Below are 18,978 nucleotides of genomic sequence, written 5' to 3'. Positions count from 1 at the left end.
GCGCACTAGCTGAAACAATCCCGCTCCGTATACGGCTTCTCTTTATTTATCTGCCAGCAGCCGGCTTTAAAGTTGTACCTCTGTATGTCAGTGCATATTAACTTGCTAAAATAACTGTCTCACATTAGGACCTGCTTCATCTTGTTTCAGTGTTACAGCATTTGTCTACACAGTGAGACTAGAGGCAGCATCACCCTGCATGCAGATGCTTAGCTGAATGGATCTAGCAACCGAGTCGGGTGACATAACATAAACATGGGGCAATATTGATGAGAAACTATTTATAGCAATGTCATTTTTCATAATGATAAATATCAGCTTCAGTTTATTTCTAAGCAAAACTCTCCTCGTCTGACACAGCTCTGGGAAATCAGACCACCTCCATTGTCACTTCATTAAGCAACAATTTCCTGACCTTGTGCCGGCATCTGACTCTCCTCACTCCTTCTAACTTTCCTAACAGTCTTTCACTTCATCCTGCCTCCCTTTTAACTCTTCTCCTTAAATCTGTTTCTCCATCCCTCCGTCACTGACTCCTTCCTTTCATTCTTGCATCGCTCCTTCCCTCCTTTCTTCCGTGTCTCCTGCTGAGATGAAAGTTAGTTATGGGAAATGACCTGTGTTAGTGCAGTAACAGCCTATCACGTTGTAACTAATGTGACCTCTGACCTCTGGATGCTTAACAACAGACACGTGCGCATGGTATAGTGCTCACAAATAAGCAGGGCAAAAAAAAAGAAGGAAATATATTCACATTTTCTTTAGATCACTTTACAAATAAAAGGTGAAATCAGCTGTATAAGAAGCAGCATTTTTAACATACACACACTCTCACATGCCCCGAGTCTGCCCCAGCCCTGACATCACACACCACATCAAAGCGGCTTATTGCTGAGCAGTAAAAGTGGCACAGTGGTTTGAATTTATTCCCTTGAGTCAGACGTTTACTCGCTGCTTCCCTTTCTTAATGAGCCTCTTACAATAACCCTGTCACTTACTGAGCCAAATTACTGCTACCTAAATGAGGGACTGATGGTACATCTGTGTGTGTGTGTGTACGCATGTGTGCATGTGTGTGTTTCCGTCACAGTCCCTTCACCATTTAAGGGCACCTGTATGTGATTTAACGTCCCACATGGCCTTCCTCCCAAAGTACGCTTTTACCTTTTTACTATCCAGTGAAAAGCCAAAGGAGGGCAGAGCAGGAGAGAACCACGAGCTGTAATGATGGAAGAGGAGAGAGAAGTAGAGGAGTGGCGAGGCAATAAAATGGAAATGAAAGGAGGAACGGGAGGACTGGGAAACCATAGACGGAGGCAGAAGCAGACACCGAGAGAGAGGAGGAAAAGAGTAAATTATGTGGCTGTAATCTCATTTTAAGTGTCTGATAAAGCTTCTCTCTGTGATTTTGTGATTTAACGTCATAACTGATAGACACTTAGTTACAAAATTACCAGTTCAAAGTGAAAGAGAGGTGGATGTTGTTTTTCCTGATGCTTGCAGATGCATAGCACAGTATGGTGTTTACCATTGATTCGAGTGGGAAGGTACTTCACACTGGCCGAGAACCAGTTGGAAGATCAGAATCAGAATACTTTTGCTCCAAATAGCAACTGGAGCCACTATTTTTACTGCAAAAAAGTCCTGTTGCTGTTCAGTTTCTCATTAGCATTCTATTCAGTAGCGCAGTGATGCTAACCAACACAGCTAACGGACGAGGCTTAACAGCCTCAAAACTAATGGCTAGTTTTACTGTGGTGTGGCAGGGCGTGGTTCGTGGTGTGGCTGCAGGGGAGGCTGACACACCGGAGCTCCATTGGCTCATGATGTCTCCCCTGTATTAAACGTGCTGGGACCTGAGGGGGTTGTTGTTGTTGTTGTTGTGTGTGTAGCTGTCGAGTGTGTTGGAGTATACAGCAAGCGAATAAAGAAGTGCGCTGGAAAGTGCAAGTATGTGGTCGGGTCCATCATGCGTGCCACAAGTGGCTACTGTAGAGATATAACACGTGACATCATCTGCACATTGCTTGAGAGTTGTGATGCAATCACCATTTACACTATTCGCCAACCAGTCGGGGAATGCACATTTTCCCATGGTTCTAGATGTCACAGACCAGTGTCTGGGCTGAACTGGCAGGAGACTGAATTAATGTGAATGAGATTAAATAAGAACAAAGTGACAGGTCACCATTTTTGAAATGTTACATACAAAACAGAAACTTTAGAAGAAAAATGTACATTTTTAAGAACTCATCCAATTCCGGGTCACGAGGAGCGACAGTCTATCTAAGCTGTGAAAGGGTGAAAGGTGAAAGGTGGGGAACACCCTGAACAGGTCACCAGTCTATTCCAAGGAGAGAGACACAAAACCACTCTCATTGTCACAGCTACAATTAAAGTATCATTGATTAACCTAACAAGCATGCCTTTGGACTTTTGAACCCATGCAGGCGCAGGGAGAACATGCGAACTCCACACAGATGCTCTTGCTGTGAGGAGACAACGCTAACACTGTACTGCTTTGGGGTCTTGGTGTACAGCTGGTTTACTTTCAGCAGCTGAACAAGGATTAGAAGTGCTTCGACACACTTTAATGGTTTACTGGAAATGCTGGAATTTGGCTACTTAATCAACCACAATTCCATCTGCAACCTCTTCAGTAAAAGGAGACAAGTCACCAAGAAAAAGGATGTGCAAAAACTCACTGCAGCACCAGAACAAACCATGTTCTGACCCACGTTCAGGGTCTCTGTCCTCAGAGAGGGACAAGAAGATCTTGGAAGATCAGATCCCGGAGAGTGTTGTTAACACCAGAGAGTTAACATCTTGATGCTATGTAATCCATAGTAAAATCGATTTGTTTTTCATGTAACATAGTGCTAATTAGCAGTAACTACACCGTCCTGCTGAAGCCGATCAATTTTAATTAATATTAAAATCCAAGCCAAACCAAAATCTAAATTCTCACTTGATGGAAACTTGATGGAGACATGGTTGAGGAGATACTGTTAGTATTCAAGCTTGGGGATGCATAAATGTCTGTATCAATTTTCATGACAACCCTCTGATCGCTATGGAGATATTACTTGAATCTGAATCAAAGTGGTGGACGGACAGTTTCATCCGGTGTCTATAAATGAAATAATGTCAGATCTGCAGGCAAGTTACATTAGCATAAAGTGTCAGCACTTACAGTCATTGCTCGTCTTTTCTGCCTACTACGCTATAAGCAGTCAAAAGAAGAAGAGAACAAGAAAAAAGAAGAAAAGGAAGGAAAGGAAGAAGAAAATAACACAATAAGAAGTTTTATTTGCCGCAGGTAAATAAACTCCATATTTATTATCTTCAATAACCCCAACCGGTTGCAGCAGATGGCCCCACTCCTCCCTGAGCCTGGTTCTGCCGGAGGTTTCTTCCTGTTAAAAGGGAGTTTTTCCTTCCCACTGTCGCCAAAGTGCTTGCTCATAGGGGGTCATATGATTGTTGGGTTTTTCTCTGTATCTATGAAGCGCCTTGAGGCGACTTTTGTTGTGATTTGGCGCTATATAAATAAAATTGAATTGAATTGAATTGAATTCAATAGATAGACATGTTTAGGGAAAGATGAATGCTAATATGCTCTGACAATGTGCTTTAATTTAAATGAAAATGAAAAGGAGGGTTTTAAAAAAAGACAAAAGAAAAACAGCTAAACAGAGTCAGAAAAAAAGAGAGGGTGGTGCAGGCCAACTCTAGTTTGGGAAAGCCTTTTCTTATTTTGTACAGCTAGTGAACTTAAAATATCCAACCACCCATAGTCCAGCTCGGTGTGCTGCTGCTCAGCATGTGTGTTTGTGTCAATGTGTGTGTTCACATGGCACCAGCACCGCTGCATAATGCCATAATTCTATGTCATTTCTTGGAGTAGTTAAAGGCTCTTAAGCTAACTACCACTTTTCTCCCCTTCACCCAGTCTGTGAAAAACCCCCAGCACGTGCCAAATGGTGTGTGCCACGATGCACAGAGTCAGCATCTTTCCATGTGAGTGTGCACATTTGTGCAAGTATGAGGATAATTCTGGGGAGGCAAAGATCACTTCAGCTACTGCAGCAACTCGAAGGGGGGGGTTAACAGCTGACTGTAAACAGGAGCTCTGTTTCACTGAAACAAACCAAAAGGACACTTAGGTATCCCGAGCTGTAATGAGAGTTTCTCGGAATGTAAAGATGTTGAGAAGGGCAAGATTCAGAAAAATCCAGAGACAAATATGCAATGACTCAGTAAGTATGTGTGTGTTATTCCCTCAGTGGTCAGCGCTTCAGAAATCATGCTGTGAACTAAGAACTGCAAACACACAGATTAACAGGCCAGGATTAGCAGGAGATTAGGCATCAGCCCCTAATCCAACAGCACGGCGTTGGCGGCGGCAGCGGTGATGATGGGAAGGTAGTGAAAGAGGTGGCAATATATTATTGTGCATGTTTGTGGTGTGTGTGGAAGCTGGTTAATAAGGGCACAATAGAGGCTGATTCCAGCGTCACTGTCATTTCTCAGCAGGGAACATCAAATCCCTGCGGTTGGGCCAACATTAGGTCGGTCGTTTCCAGGTCATGCCTCGAAATGAGGGAGAAGCTGACTGAGTGTGACGACCCCCCGATCGGTTTTGCACTTTCACATCACAGGAGTCGGATGTTCAAATAAAGCAATAAACCCCATCTGCACTCAGTGTCGTCAACAAGCTCCTGTTAAATATGCACCATTTCGAATAGTTCATCCGGTGAGTATGGGGTTGGGGTTAGCGTGAGGGGTAGCGTGTCAAATAAATTGCTCCCCTCAATATGGTCTCTGACTTATTAAGGGCTCCTTATCACACTGATGTTTGTTCAGTTTGTTTTCATTAGCTTCTTGCTATGAAGAGTCTGCCTGTCATCATGATTGATAGCTGCTCTGAATCACAGAGGCACCGGTTCAGGACCACAAGAGTGCGATTGGACTGTTGTGTTGATTAACCGTGCGGGTTATAGTTGTCTGTTTCAACCTACAAAACTTATGACTCAGGATGTTGAGTGATTCATCTGCTGGTTTGATCCCTGGCTCCTCCAACCTGCAATGTCCAAGTATCCCCTTGGACAAGATACTGAACCCTTAGTCACCCCTCATGGAAGCTGAGTGTGTGAATATTAGGTTAACAAAGTGCACCGAGTAGAAAAGCAATATGTAACAACCAGCCCATTTATCAAAATGTGTTGTTCCTTTTCTTAAATAAGAGAACTTATGAAAGAAAAATGTCTGCAACATCCAGTCCAGAACAGGAGACGTCATGCAGTCTACATTTAAAAATCTCTTTGCACTTTCAGTCACTGATAGCGTTTATGTGAAAAGTTGGAAAAATGCAAAGCATCTGTTTAAATTTCACTGGGAGCACATCTTCTTCTGCTCAGTAGTTTACTCACAGAAATTCATCATTATGTCTCCCACAGTGCCCATGGGCAAGGCTCTAAAGTGTTGCGCCGGAGCTGCTACACAAAACAAAGTACATTTCAAAATGTTACACGGGCACCCCTGTGTATCGTCAGAATATATAACGTACGCATGTTATGAGCCGAGGAGCCGCTTTTATGCAGTCCGCCACCTCTATCAAATAAACGTCTCCGTCCTTCCCACCAGCAAGCATGTAATAAACAGAAATGCCTTCAAATAACAATAAAAAATAACAGAAAATAACCTCCGAGCTGATACTCGGGAGGTTAAAATGATAAAAAAGTCTGAGGATGTTCGGAGCGTGGCGAGGCTCAGAGAAGCAGGGAAACAGCAGGCGTGCACAGGGTTGGGATTTTCACAGCAACAAGTCTAATTATAGGCCTATGTTTATGCCTTATGTAGAAACACCAGGAAGAAACCCACTAATAAACACAGCGATGGATATTTTAGATTTCACATTCTTTATTAACCAACCGCACCATTTTATCTCTGCGCGCTGACAAGCTGTTTTCATTGTGTGAGTGTGTGTGTGTGTGGTAACTTTCAACAAACCGCCAACTTGCTCTTTCCACGAACCGCTGGTTTCTGGCGTGAATGCCGTACCGTGACTCTCATTGATTTTGACCTTTGAAATGCACTCGTCGGCCTTAAAATCAATCATTGTTTTTTTACTCCAGTAACGTTATCAAAAAATGATCACGTCCTTAGTTGCTATTGGAAACGGGTACCAGTCTGTCCGTTTTGCCTTCTGGATCCGTGACGGATAAACCTCCCATGGATACCCTGTCGCACTCAGTCAGATCCGCCTCTGATAATACTCTGCACCGGTGATCCTATCAGCATGGCTGGTGTGCGTACGTGGCTGTGACCTCTCTGTTAGGACACCGTGTGGTCAACAAAGACATCCTCTATTCAAGCTACTAAACTGATAAAACCCCACAGGGAGTCGGTAAAGTCTTCCCCGGTGACAGATTTGTCACTTCAGTAACTGCATAGCCACAGGTTTAAAGAGACAAATGCTAATTATTTTGAGTAGCATGTTACGTAACATGTTGTCATTTTTAAGTATGATATAGCTGTTCTTTCTTGGCCTCTTTTCTTTGTTGTAGTTTTGTTAACTTTATTTATTTTTTTGGACATGCTTTATCAAAGACACGGTAATCTGAGGTCACAGGTCTTGATCTTCATCAGGCTCAGACTCAGACTCATGCACGCAGCCAACAGTGATGTCATTACTGCTGGCGAGCGGAGTAGGCGGTGTTGAAAGAGGAAGCTGACTGCAGAAACCTGTGTTTGATTGACAGCTTCCAAAAATCGCTTTTGTATTTTGTCAGCAGCAGCATCTATCACTTGGGAGAAGACTGCAGACTGTCATGTGTGCCTCTAACGCACATATAAAAGGTTATGGTGATGTGTTAATGTCCCGGTTTGTGTGTACAATGATGATAGTTTATCATCATTGTACACACACACACACACATAGATCATAGCTTCACACCTCATGCATACATTAACACATTTTACTGTTTTTAATACAGTAAATTAACTAGAATAAAATGACAAAGTTCATGACGAACTGAGGATTTCAGTCATACTGCAGTTAAATGCCTGACAAAAGCTGATTTTGTGTCCTCATAGATTCTGTATTTTTGCAACAAGAATCAAACAATAGATGCAATTTTAAGAATTGTTATCCAGGTAAGAGTATTTCTGGATGAAACATTTCAGATATATACTTTTGTTCAAAGGTTTATTTGAGATTAATTTGACCATTTCTCTTTTCGCATTCACTAATAGCTCAGTCACAGTTGTAGCTGTAGTTGTAGATATATGGCAACCTGCTAGCAACAGTTGCCTGGTGAATGCCTGGCAAATGCTTGCAGTTGCACAAGTGGCCTGGTGGGAGGCAACCTGTCTCTAAACAGCGGCAGTCTGGTTTTGAAATGACTGCCATGACTCTCAGCCAGATTGGGGAAGCTTCCCAAATAACTTTCAATTACTTTATAAATGCAGACAGATTACCAGATTACATTGCAATCTATCTGAGTCAGGCTGCACGGATGCAACACATCTCTTTGCAAACTCGTCTATTACACTGCTATATAAAGTAAAGCTTGCAGAGCAGAAATTTGCACTAATTATTTCACTATTTGTGGAGTAATATCTGAATTTCTCTTCTATGACATTCTGGCTGGACTTTAAATGCTGTGTATTTAGACATTAACAGATGCAGCAGGTTTTTTTTAATGATTTATTGCATTTAATCGCCATATTATCGCAAAAGGATTGGTAAATGGCCCGTATAGCGCTTTACTCAGTCCCGAAAAACCCCAAAGCGCTTTACACTACATTCAGTCATTCACCCATTCACACACAGGCAATGGCAAGCTACATTGTAGCCACAGCTGCCCTGGGGCGCACTGACAGAGGCGAGGCTGCTGGACACTGGCGCCACCGGGCCCTCTGACCACCACCAGTAGGCAAACATGGGGTTAGTATCTTGCCCAAGGATACTTGGCATGCAGCCAGGAGGCAGCCTGGGATCGAACCACCGACCTTCTGATTAGTGGCTGACCTGCTCTGCCACCTGAGCTACAGCCACATATAACTGCATATAATTGCCAACTTGACTCCAATCAATCGCAACATCATAGCATTTTCACTACATTTTATTATTGTCTCGGTGCACCAAACTCACTAAGTTCACGTCACACGGTTACAATAATTTTGGTCGTGCAGCCGTCTCATTTATTGATTTCACTTGTGTGACTTTAGCATGACTGAAACAGATTTTCCTGTGGCCAGAAATGGAATAATGTATTAGTCACTTGGATTCAAAACATAATTAAAAAACTGTAGGCATAACAACAGCCTACAGTTCATAAAGAACAGGAATGGCCTTGCAAACATTCAAAGAACAAAGTCTTTCCACAAACGAGAAACTATGACAGTCCTACATAAAACCTTTTTGGTTTCTTCTTTTTTATTAATGAACGTTGTTCGTGGTGTTCATTTAAAGAAAATATTTCAACAGTTGCATGTCACAGCCTTAAATCTGACATAATTACATTCTTAATACCAACCAGTGCTGTTACTGTAACTAATTAAATTTTGTCATCAAGATAATGCAGCACTGACTCTGCAATACGAGCACCAACAGGAAGTTCAACTCTCTAGTTGAAGCTCCGTTTGAAAACGAGGCAGTTTTTCTTCTTGCTCTGCAGGAAATACTCGACTTCCAACAATTAATCCTCGTAAAACCTAATTAATAAAATGTTCCCAGTGGCAGCAGCTCTGCACCGGTGAGCCGGACTTTCAGCGTTTAGCGGAACAGAAAGCAGAGCGCTGTAATGCCTCAGCATACACTCCCTGATGTGTCTGTCTAAACGTAACCTGCTGAGGGGACTGTACTCGCGTCCTTGCCTGAAATCACAAACCGCAGTGTGTGATGCTTAATATGCAGAAGTGCGTGCCGAAATGCCGAGTGTGCACGCCAAGTCGGCAGATTGCTTCCACTCCTGCCGTCTTTATTCGCTGTCATGAGAAGTTTAAAAAATGGTTTGATCGAGTGTACTGTGGAGGCCTGGGAATGCACTGAAGTTATTTTATTGGTCTGTGTTGTTTTTATATTCTTTTTCTTTTTAGAAACAATCAGTTTCCTTCATTTAAATTCAGGCAGTGAACATAAAAAACTACAGTTGGCTTTAATGAAAAAGAAAAATTGATAATAAAATTGTTCTGTGCTGAAGAAAAATTCTTTTCAAATTGCTTGATTTGTCCGACTGACATTTTTAGAATTTAAAAGGAACTAATAGATGATCTTTGATTAGTTATTGCTCTCAACAACAAGATGAATAAGCATCAGTATAAAATCCCCTTATGTACTGAAGACGTCTGTTATCCACACGAGCCAACTGCTGTAAACCACCATCCTGTCCACAGACATATATGTGTATATATGGAGCATATGTGTAAACAGCCTTGACTCATAAAGCAGCTGAGCAGACACCACATCCGACAAACAAGTCATCGTTTCATTTCGAAAACAGATGGATGCTCAACTCCTCAAGTGGAGGAGGGGAACATGAGAGCAGGGCTGGGAGGAGGAGGAAGAGAATGTAAAAATAGCATCTGATAAGGAGGGGAGAAGTAACTGTTCAAGGGAGGGCAGAGAGAAGGAGGAGGAGAAGGAGAAGAGGTGTGAAGTGGAGCGTGGGGGAGAGAAAGACAGAGGTTACCGAGAAGCAATCCTGATTTGTACCACCATTGATTTTAGGTGTAGAGAACAGTTTATGCTCTCACTCCTTCACAGTTTTTTTTTAAAACAAATCCTTTTACACACCACTCCTATAATATGTGATGATTGTAGTGGAATGCAGTGGATATTAGGGATACGATGGGATGCAGGCAGACGATCCACTGTGGCGACCCCTAAAGGGAGAAGCCGAAGGACGAAGAAGAGGGCTGAAATGAAGTGGAGCTTTATGACTGACTGCATTCAGCAGTTTACCAGAAAAATTGTATCTTCTTGAGTCTTTACACATTATATACACAGCACCAGGCAGACATTTGGACACACTGCAATATCACATCTTTTACAGAAAAGCTCTTAAAAATCTTTTTTATGTTACTGCATCAAGTCTGTGTCAGGTCTGGTTAACAAGTTTTGACTAAAGCTATTTCTACAACTCTAAAAATAGCTGTGTTTCTGTGTTTATTACATCAGAAAGCAGAACAGACCATCCATAAGCTTCTCCAAAACAAGAGAGCAGTAAATAACATCGCAAACTTCACTTCTGAGACTTGAGCTGTCACACAGAGTCATAGTTTATAAGCTACTGTTTAATAACTGTCTGAAAGTGTCATTAATAAAGTGTGTATGGATGCGGTGCCATAGCTACAGAGAGGAGAGGGACTATCTAGTTCTAAGGAACAGCAAACATAATAGAAGAACTGAACACAAACTGAAACTAATGGAATCACCTTGTGCATGTATCTGAACCAGCCAAGAGACATAATGTCTCCAGTGTGACCTGGCTGTACACCAGTGCCTCCTCCCAGTCGGACATCCCAAAGCACTTCACCAAGGAAAGCAGTGACATAAGCTCGCTGTACTAGAGTAGGAAGAGCTCAAATACTTTGATCTCAGTCGTTTGGTCACCAGCCACAGCTTGTGGCCACAGATGGGGGTGAGGACGCAGACTGACTGGTAAATGGACAGCTTTGTTTTCAAGCTCAGCACTCTCTCTTTACCACAACAGGCCATTACAGCATCTACTTTACTGCAGATGCCGCACCAATCAATCTGTCAAATTCTCACTCCCTGGTTCCCTCACTTATGAAACAGTCCCGGAGGTACCTGAACTCTTCCACTTGAGGCAACAGCTCATCACCAACCCAGAGTGGGCATTCCTCCATTTCAACTGAGAACCATGACCTCAGCCTTGGTGCTAATTCTCATTCCAGCTCCTTCACACTTGGATGCAAACAGCCCCAGCGTGAGCTGAAGGTTGCTGCTGGATGAAGCCAGCAGAACCAAAAAACTCCTGACGGCACCTTGAGAAGGGCGAGCCCCAGAAAGTCAAAAGGGGCAAACCGACCACACTGTTCCCGACCCATACGATGTTACCAGGACCAGCGCCTTAAGAAACCCAGGGCATCTCATCCACAGCACACTGGGTGTTTAACCCTAATAACATCCAAGCAAATATCAACACACAAGTGAACACGGCACTTGCTCAGGTTTTCAGTGAGACTTGCTTCATATTTTTTAAATATAAAACCAACAAACTATCGTAACCTTTTAAGTAATGATGTGCTCGGAGGCACCGCTCAGCTGCTACAGTAGTAATCCAGTTAGCATCAAACTAATGATAGCAGCAATGTACGTCAGCTGATGAACACTTCAACTTTTGCTCCTGGCACTGCCTCCTTATATTGAGAATACTACTCTTACTAAGGGAAAATCTGGGAGAGGGAGGGAGACGGGGGGGAATTTAACAAGCTAACGCTTTTCCTGTAGAGGTGCTTACTCATCCACTAAGCAGTGTAGGCCTATTTTAAAAGCATTAAATATCAGGGCACCACAGAAGGATCAAATATGGAGCACAGGAAACAGCATCTGCATCAAACCAATTGTGACAACATTTCATCTTTTGTGAAGGGAGGATAACAGGAAGGGGAACCAAGTACGAGCCTCCCTCCTTTGCTCATCGTCCTCCTCGTCTGCTTTCACCCTCTTCTGTTGCTCCTCACCTCTCTCTCTCTCATGTCACTGCATCAGACATCATGAAAGATTCACAGCTCTGCTTTTAACAGCCAACCAAAGTCCTCTCTTTCCCTCACACACACACACACAAGTGCACAACCCCTGCACTCATACATCTAAAGCTGTCTACAAAAACATGGCACGGGAAAACGACAGACACCAGGAGAGAGGCTGAGGAGGCAGAGAGAAGTTAGAGAGAAGCACTCAGAGCTTTGGTGCAGGTTTGTGCGAGTGCATGTATGTGTGCGCTGCGTATTTGGTGTTCCACTTGGTGAAGTATGTTGTGAACGCCTGAGTGAGCAAGTGATGTGTGACAGATGACAGACAGTATCAATTTCCTTCCTCAAGCACATTCGTAAGCGCTCGTACACACAGCGGTTTCACAGATGCTGCGAGCAGAAAAACTACATAAGATTCACACCTGCTTACATTTCCAATGCAGTTTTCTCTAACTTTGTGGCGCCGCACTATTATCACAGTTAATGTAAACTATAAAACATATAGAAAAAGCATTTAAAGGCAGGAAGGATGGGAAAGCCATAATATGTCAATATATTTAACCAGCCATAATGGTTAGAATGGGGAAGAGTAGCAGTTTTGCATATTGTAGTACTTTATGCAAAACTGACGAAACACCTTAAGCCAAATCCTTTGTAATACTGTAGTATTGTATACTTTGCATACTTTAATACTGCAGTGGCTGCACATGGTAGTAGTCTACACCTTCACCTAACAAGTGAAAGATCCTTGATTTTATTTATTATGCTGTATTGCTGTACACAGTTTGTCTTTAAGTATTCTTTATATTATGGCAGGGATACAGCACCTGATCATTTTCCATCATCAACTAATCGATCAACGATGTTCTCTGTGAATAAATTAATCTTTAATCTAATCAAATGTCAGAGAAGATTAAAAACATCGATGTCATTTAGTACCTTGTGATTACACTCACTTATATAAATGACCTTAGCAAATGATTAGCGGTGAGTTGCTGCATCACTCGCATAGACATGTTGACAATCAGGCAAGAAAACAATAGCAAAAACTAAACTAGAACTTGAAATCTAAAAACTAACGGCTGTAAAATTGCTAGTATTGTACACACAGTAGGGTTGTCAAAAAAATCAATTCTCAGATAATAATCTATTTTTTTTCTAAAAATACAAAAAAGTTACTGGGCAGTTATTATTTGCAACAGTCACGTGTTCGCCTCTTCTCCTCACCAACAGCTGCAGACATGAACGGTGACTGACGCTCAGTCATGTTAGCATGATGTTAGCATGATGTTAGCATGATGTTAGCATGATGTTAGCATGAAGTTAGCATGATGTTATCATGATGTTACAACACTTTATGAGCACTACTAGAGGTCAATAAAGCTTCCTTTCCTAAATCCCCCCCAAAGTATATACAGTTATCATGAATGTTAAACTGGCCTGTGTACATTTTAATGCCTTTAAGCTGTTAGAAATTAGCAATTAAAAATACTGTTGTTATTTTTTCTGCCGGTTTTTTGTTTTTCTTTTGTTCTTTTTTATCCTGTAGTCTTGAAACTGAAATTGAACATCGGCTATTTTCCTGGGAATTCCAGTATCGTGACAACACCGATGCACACTGATATTTTTCCTAGTGGAAAGACCAGTCAGCTAAATAATATAGACAAGCTTCAGTATGAGACTGCATAATTTCTCTAATTGGGTTCATGAATTAAGCTCATATTCTTTAGCGACAGTATCAATGCAACCAAGCAGAGAATTAGTGCCGCCAGCTCCGATGGAAAGGATGAGAAATAATTACATTTTAAACAAATAGTGACAAAAGCTGGATTTAAAATAAAGAAAGTAAAGCCTGGCACTGCACTCATCTGACTTCTGAGGTGTCCAAAAAAAGTTGAGATGCTGTGTAAAATGTCCATTTTTACTTAAATAAAACAAATTAATTGAAAACATTTTGTTTTCATTTTCACACACAAAAAAGTTTTGAAATATGTTTGCTAGCTTCAGTCCTTGCACTACATTTTATTAGCATTTTGCACAGAGTACCAACACATAACTTTTCAGCTCCTCCCATATTGTCTTTCAAACATTCAAATAATGTAACAAATACTCAAAATGTAGGCCACACAAACCCACGCACACCGACACATACGCATCAAAACTCAATACCTGTGAATTGCGCAGGTTATATACGCTGTATCTGTTTCTGTGTGTCACTCGATCACATGGGTGTGTGCTGTTCTGCGCAGACAAAGCATTTGTGAATGAAACTTGGTGTCTTCCTTGAAGAAGGTGTTGGCTTTCACTGACTTTTAAACACACACACACATAGACAGATACACACACAGGCTATAGGATGAGCTGGCCTTTAACTATTGACCAGGTGAAGGAGACATTGTATAAAAAGAAGAGAAAAAAACGCTTGCAGGCAAAAACACAGACAGGCAGACATCAGGAAAGACAACTTCCATTCATATGGTGTAAAACCTAAAGGACAATGGATGTCAGCAGAGTCTAAGAGTCATTTTGGGTTATCTTTTTTTAAATTCAGGGTAAAAATGTAAAGCATCTGTTCCTCATGTTACACAGATTTTACTCTGGAACTATGCTTTTATCACATTTTCTCACATGTTTAATCCTGGAAAAAACACGATTATTTTCTGAATGTTTTCTAGATTTTAAATACAAACCTAGAGATCTAGAAAAAGCTACAAGCCACTACAATTTTTCATTCATTTCACTCCTTGTTTTCACTTTGCATGGCTGCCCTGTGAAAGAGACTGGATCTTAATGGGACTTCCTGGTTACATCAAGGTTGAATAAATAAATTGCACAATTTAAATCCTTCCATTCAGGGCTGACATTTTGGCTTTTTTCTTTGCATTCATTGTGAAAATTGAACTTCTTACCATTTACGTTTGTGCTGGTTTGGAGAAATAGATGAAGCAGCTAAATACACGTCATTTAATCGCAGGTTGGTGTTACTCACCTGTGAAAATCCATGTGAACGAGATTATGGTGAGAAAAAGCAAACAAAATGTTCATCTACACATCGATCCATCCATCTGTCTATTGTTGCGATTACCTTGGTTGTGGCGAGTGATTTGTAGGGGTTTTTGCTCTAATATTAATAGAGTCTTTACCTTATGCCTTGAGGTGACTGTTTTTGTACAACTTATTTTCACAGGAAGAGAACTAACCTGAGGGACATTAGCCACCGACCACAACCAGCTGGGGGGGAGGGGAAAGCGAAGAGGAAAAAAGGAGAGCATAGAGAGACAAGGATGAACTATGCTTATGGAGTGATACAAAGGGAGCATAGAAGACATAGTTTATGCTCCCAGCAATCTGAGCCTATAGCAGCATAATTAAGGGGTGTTTCAGGGTCACCTCATCAAGCCCTACTTACAAATTTGCCACTAAATATATGCAACATTGCAAAAGAGTCCATTGTACTAAACACTGAATTCAGCACATCACGTGCAACACTCGCAGTGTCAAAAATGTTCATTATCTTAGCGTAACTAATAAGAAACTTTTCTAATTAGACCGTAACAGAAAGCAAAGTTGATAGGAACATTATTTGCTCTCACTTTTGACCTGACGATGGCACTAAATCCTAAGTTTGGGGCTTCCCAGCGTTATTAAAACCCATCCTGTAGGGAACATGAATGTTGGCTAAAACATGCTGATATTCTCTGAATTCAGGTATGGTTCTGGTTCAGTTGGGTAGGTGCTGCTGTTAGTACTCTTTCTGGGCACAAAACTCTATTTTATTTGCTTAATCTATGTACTAATATACTGATTTGTCACCCAGGGAAGTCTTCTAGCTGAATCACACTTCCCAAACATTGTTATGCTCTGCAGATAACGCTAACTGTGAACTGCTTATGATTAGCAACAGCTGGGTCTTGTCCCATATCATTAGGAAAGTGTTTGTTCATCCAGATGCGAATCTGCTGCATGCGCAGGAAGGCCACAGGGCTTAAATATTTGGCTTGTGTTTACTGCCCTGAGAGATAATAAATACATTAGGAAGACAAGTAAGGCTCAGTGTGCTAAATGACCAAATATTGCTTATGACGATCACGTTGTCGGTTTTCCTGGAGGACTTTTTTTTTGTATAACTTCATTATGACCTGTATGACGAGGGTTTGTCTGCATTACTGTAATGCATGCTTGAAAACCAATCCAGAGTGCAAACAATGAAACAAAGAGACAATATAATGTATCAAACATTTAACATTCCTCCTAGTGTGCAGAAAAGTTATGGAAGTAAACAAAATGAATTTGTTGTGTTGTATCTACGGGGTTTTTCCAACAGACTGTATTAATGTTTTGTTCTCAGGTTGGACATCCTCCAGAGTGCGGAGGGCCAGATAATCTAAATTGACCCACCTAAGGTCCCTGAAATGAGAAGGACTGAAAAGCCCCTGTTGTGGGGAAATCTTCCCCCTGTCCCCATCTCTGTGCCCAACTGGTCGTCAGTTTTAATGAGTTCTGGGGAGGCAGAACTCTTGCGCAAATAACTAGAGCAGCTCAAGGTCCAAGAGACTGAAGCATTGTGTTCTTCATCTGTCAATAAAAGATGAGCTTTTAATGGAAGAGGAGGGAAAATGTCTTGTCGAGTCTCTTTCACAGTCTTCCACTAAACACAGACAGACCTTGAGTGACTCACTCACTGTCTCTGGTTGTGGGTTTTTTCTCCCCCTTCTTTCCTTTTCTCTCTATTTTCACATTCTTCGCCTCACTGTTATCTATTTTCTGGTTTCTGTCTGATTCACACACACACACACACACACACACACACAAACGCACACCCACACATCCAATATTAATAACTCAGCCGCCCATAAGTGTGCATTTCCACTGACACAACACAAAATGACCTTCAGATCGCAGACGCTGAGCACACAAACACACCTTGCTCTCCCCTCGCTTTCATCTCCTCTGCACGCTCGCTGCTGTCTGTCCATCTTTAGGTGAAATAAGGGAGGAGACAGAGGCCGACAGATGATTGCCTTAAAGGGGACAAGAGCTCAATTTCACTTTCCCCAAGGCCAAGACACTTTTAATCTGCATTTATGGTTTGCAGCAGCCAAAGAGACAAGATAGAGAGACTTTGATGTGTGCTGTCTGACTGACGGACTAGCGATCAGGCCAACTGATTACTTTCACTGCCTGGGTAATTCACTGATTGACTAAATGCATGATTGCCTGACTAGTTGGATGACTGACTGACACGATGAGAGTACAGGAATGAAACAAAAGAAGTAAAATGAGTGTAAACCACGTCTTCTTTTATTCAGCTCATCAGCAGCTTATGTTGTGCGATCGCTGAGCTGTAGCTAGAGCTGTGATTGGATATTGCCCCAGGCAAGCCTAAATTATTAGTTTATGCAAATTCCAGCATCTACTGGGTCTCTCTCTCTCTCTCTCTCTCTCACACACACACACACACACAACACCTGCAGTCCATCCACAGCAAGGTAGACAATGAAAAATGCCCCGGGACACAAGTCTGCATCAGCCCCCTCTAGGTTATCTTAACAGTTCTTCACACCTGGAGCACAAACACCAGTAAACACAAATATATAAAAACTATGAATAGATTGGAATGGCTCCACAAGACACATGGCTCACACCCACCTGCATTTCTGCCCTCAGCAGACAATGAGCATACCCTGAAGGACTGTAGACTGGGAAACACTGAGATGCTGAATGAGGGGGGTGTAGAAGAGTGCACAGAGAGGCTGAACAGACGCACAATGAGACACACGAACTGGGATGCAGCATAATAACAAACCCTCAGCAAAGCTGCCCTTTGGGAACATTTCTTTTTTTAAAAGAAAAAGAAACCTTAAGCTGATTTATTAACATAGATGGAATTCCCATTCACGCAAACCACAATAAAGCACTCAATATTTATGAATAAAAATGATCTAGCACAGACTATGTGTAATGCAACAGAATGGCATCCTGAACAGCCGCTCAAGACTCCCACAAAATAAGGCAAGGCGCGGGGGGGGGAGTCATTTAAGAATTATGTCACAACATCCTGTAATAGTTGGAGCGATCTGAAATTTAAAAATAAATTATGATACAAAAACTTGACTTTATCGTTCCTGTGGAGTGCGTTAAGTGTTGTCCTTTTTGTTACCCCCCCACCAAAACAATTAATGAATTAAAAAAACAACTACAAAAAAAAAAAGAAAACTTACCGGAGATCTCAGTCTGAGGAACCCTTTCCGAAGTGAACCCTTTCCCGGTGTAGAACTGCCGCAGGTCGGAGCAGCTTCTATCCGCCCCGGCCACCGGGCCCGGTGCGGCACACAGACTCACCAGCACACAGAGAAGCACCGGCAGACGCATCTTTGGAGGTGTAGTCCTTTTTCCTCACACGCAGAAAATCCCCGACAGTTTTTGGATTAGACCCTTATCCACAGTGTTTAGTTGCCTTTTCTCTTTTTTAATATTATGTTGGTTATTATTCTTCAGAGTTTGGGGGGAGCGGGGGGGTCTGCGAACAAACAAAAGCAACGTGTCCCGTTCAAACTCCACAGATTTCCTCTTAACTAAAACACACACATACACACTCACTCACTCACTCTCACACACACAGCCACGGGAGAGGAGGAGGCGCCCGTGGCAGCCAGTCCGGGATGTTTGTGCGAGAGACGAGGGGCTGCGACGCGCGGGACTGTAGGTGTCAGGTACACCGTGCTGCTCCTCCTCCACCTCCTCCCTCTGCTCGGTGCTGCTGGTTGTGAGCTGCAGAGATGCGAGAGACAAAAGAGAGAGAGAGAGAGAGATAGAGGAGGGGGGTGCGACAGAGTGAGCGAGCGAGGAGGGCAGGTGTCAAAGCCCGTGCAGCACCGCGGTCTGACTGTGCAGCTTCATGATTATGGAAAAAGTGCAACAAAGATCAAAATCAAAAATCAAAAATGTTGCTCTGAATGCGGCTTTAGACAAGAGGAGACATGCCCGGTCCCTTTTCCAAGCTTTGGGACAATGAAATGTGTGTTGGTGGGACTGGAGTGTGCAGCAGTCCGTGCTGATGCTCTCTCTCTCTCTCTCTCGTTCCCTCTCTTTGTCTTGGGTTTTGTGCTGCACTAGCCGTGTGCAAAACAGTGCCACCTGCAGGTCTTTACAAATAAAATATAGCACAGAAAACGTCTTCCAACAGCACACGCTCGCTGGCCACTTTATTAGTTACCCGTGTTCAACTGATCCCTCGTGTGAATATCTGAT

General features: G+C 42.3%; 1 protein-coding gene across 2 annotated transcripts in view; it reads right to left on the bottom strand.

Moving 5' to 3' along the window:
* gpc1a (glypican 1a) overlaps nucleotides 1-18,778 on the bottom strand; it is a 47,234-nt gene extending 28,456 nt beyond the window's left edge. The window contains exons 1-2 of one of the 2 annotated variants that reach the window (XM_087830692.1): nucleotides 18,336-18,778; nucleotides 17,949-18,247 (exon numbers count right to left, since the gene is read on the bottom strand). In XM_087830692.1, coding sequence (XP_087686818.1) covers nucleotides 17,949-18,099 — 151 coding nt within the window. In that variant the 5' untranslated portion in view covers nucleotides 18,100-18,247; nucleotides 18,336-18,778. Of the gene's footprint in view, nucleotides 1-17,948 lie in introns of both variants that reach the window. The other variant, XM_087830691.1, reaches the window with a different exon arrangement.
* Between the last annotated feature and the right edge of the window lie 200 nt (nucleotides 18,779-18,978).

This window comes from Neolamprologus brichardi, chromosome 17, assembly GCF_056152115.1.
Source record: "Neolamprologus brichardi isolate AB-2024 chromosome 17, ASM5615211v1, whole genome shotgun sequence".
NCBI classification, from domain to species: domain Eukaryota; kingdom Metazoa; phylum Chordata; class Actinopteri; order Cichliformes; family Cichlidae; genus Neolamprologus; species Neolamprologus brichardi.
This window is presented reverse-complemented; position numbering and strand designations above follow the sequence as displayed.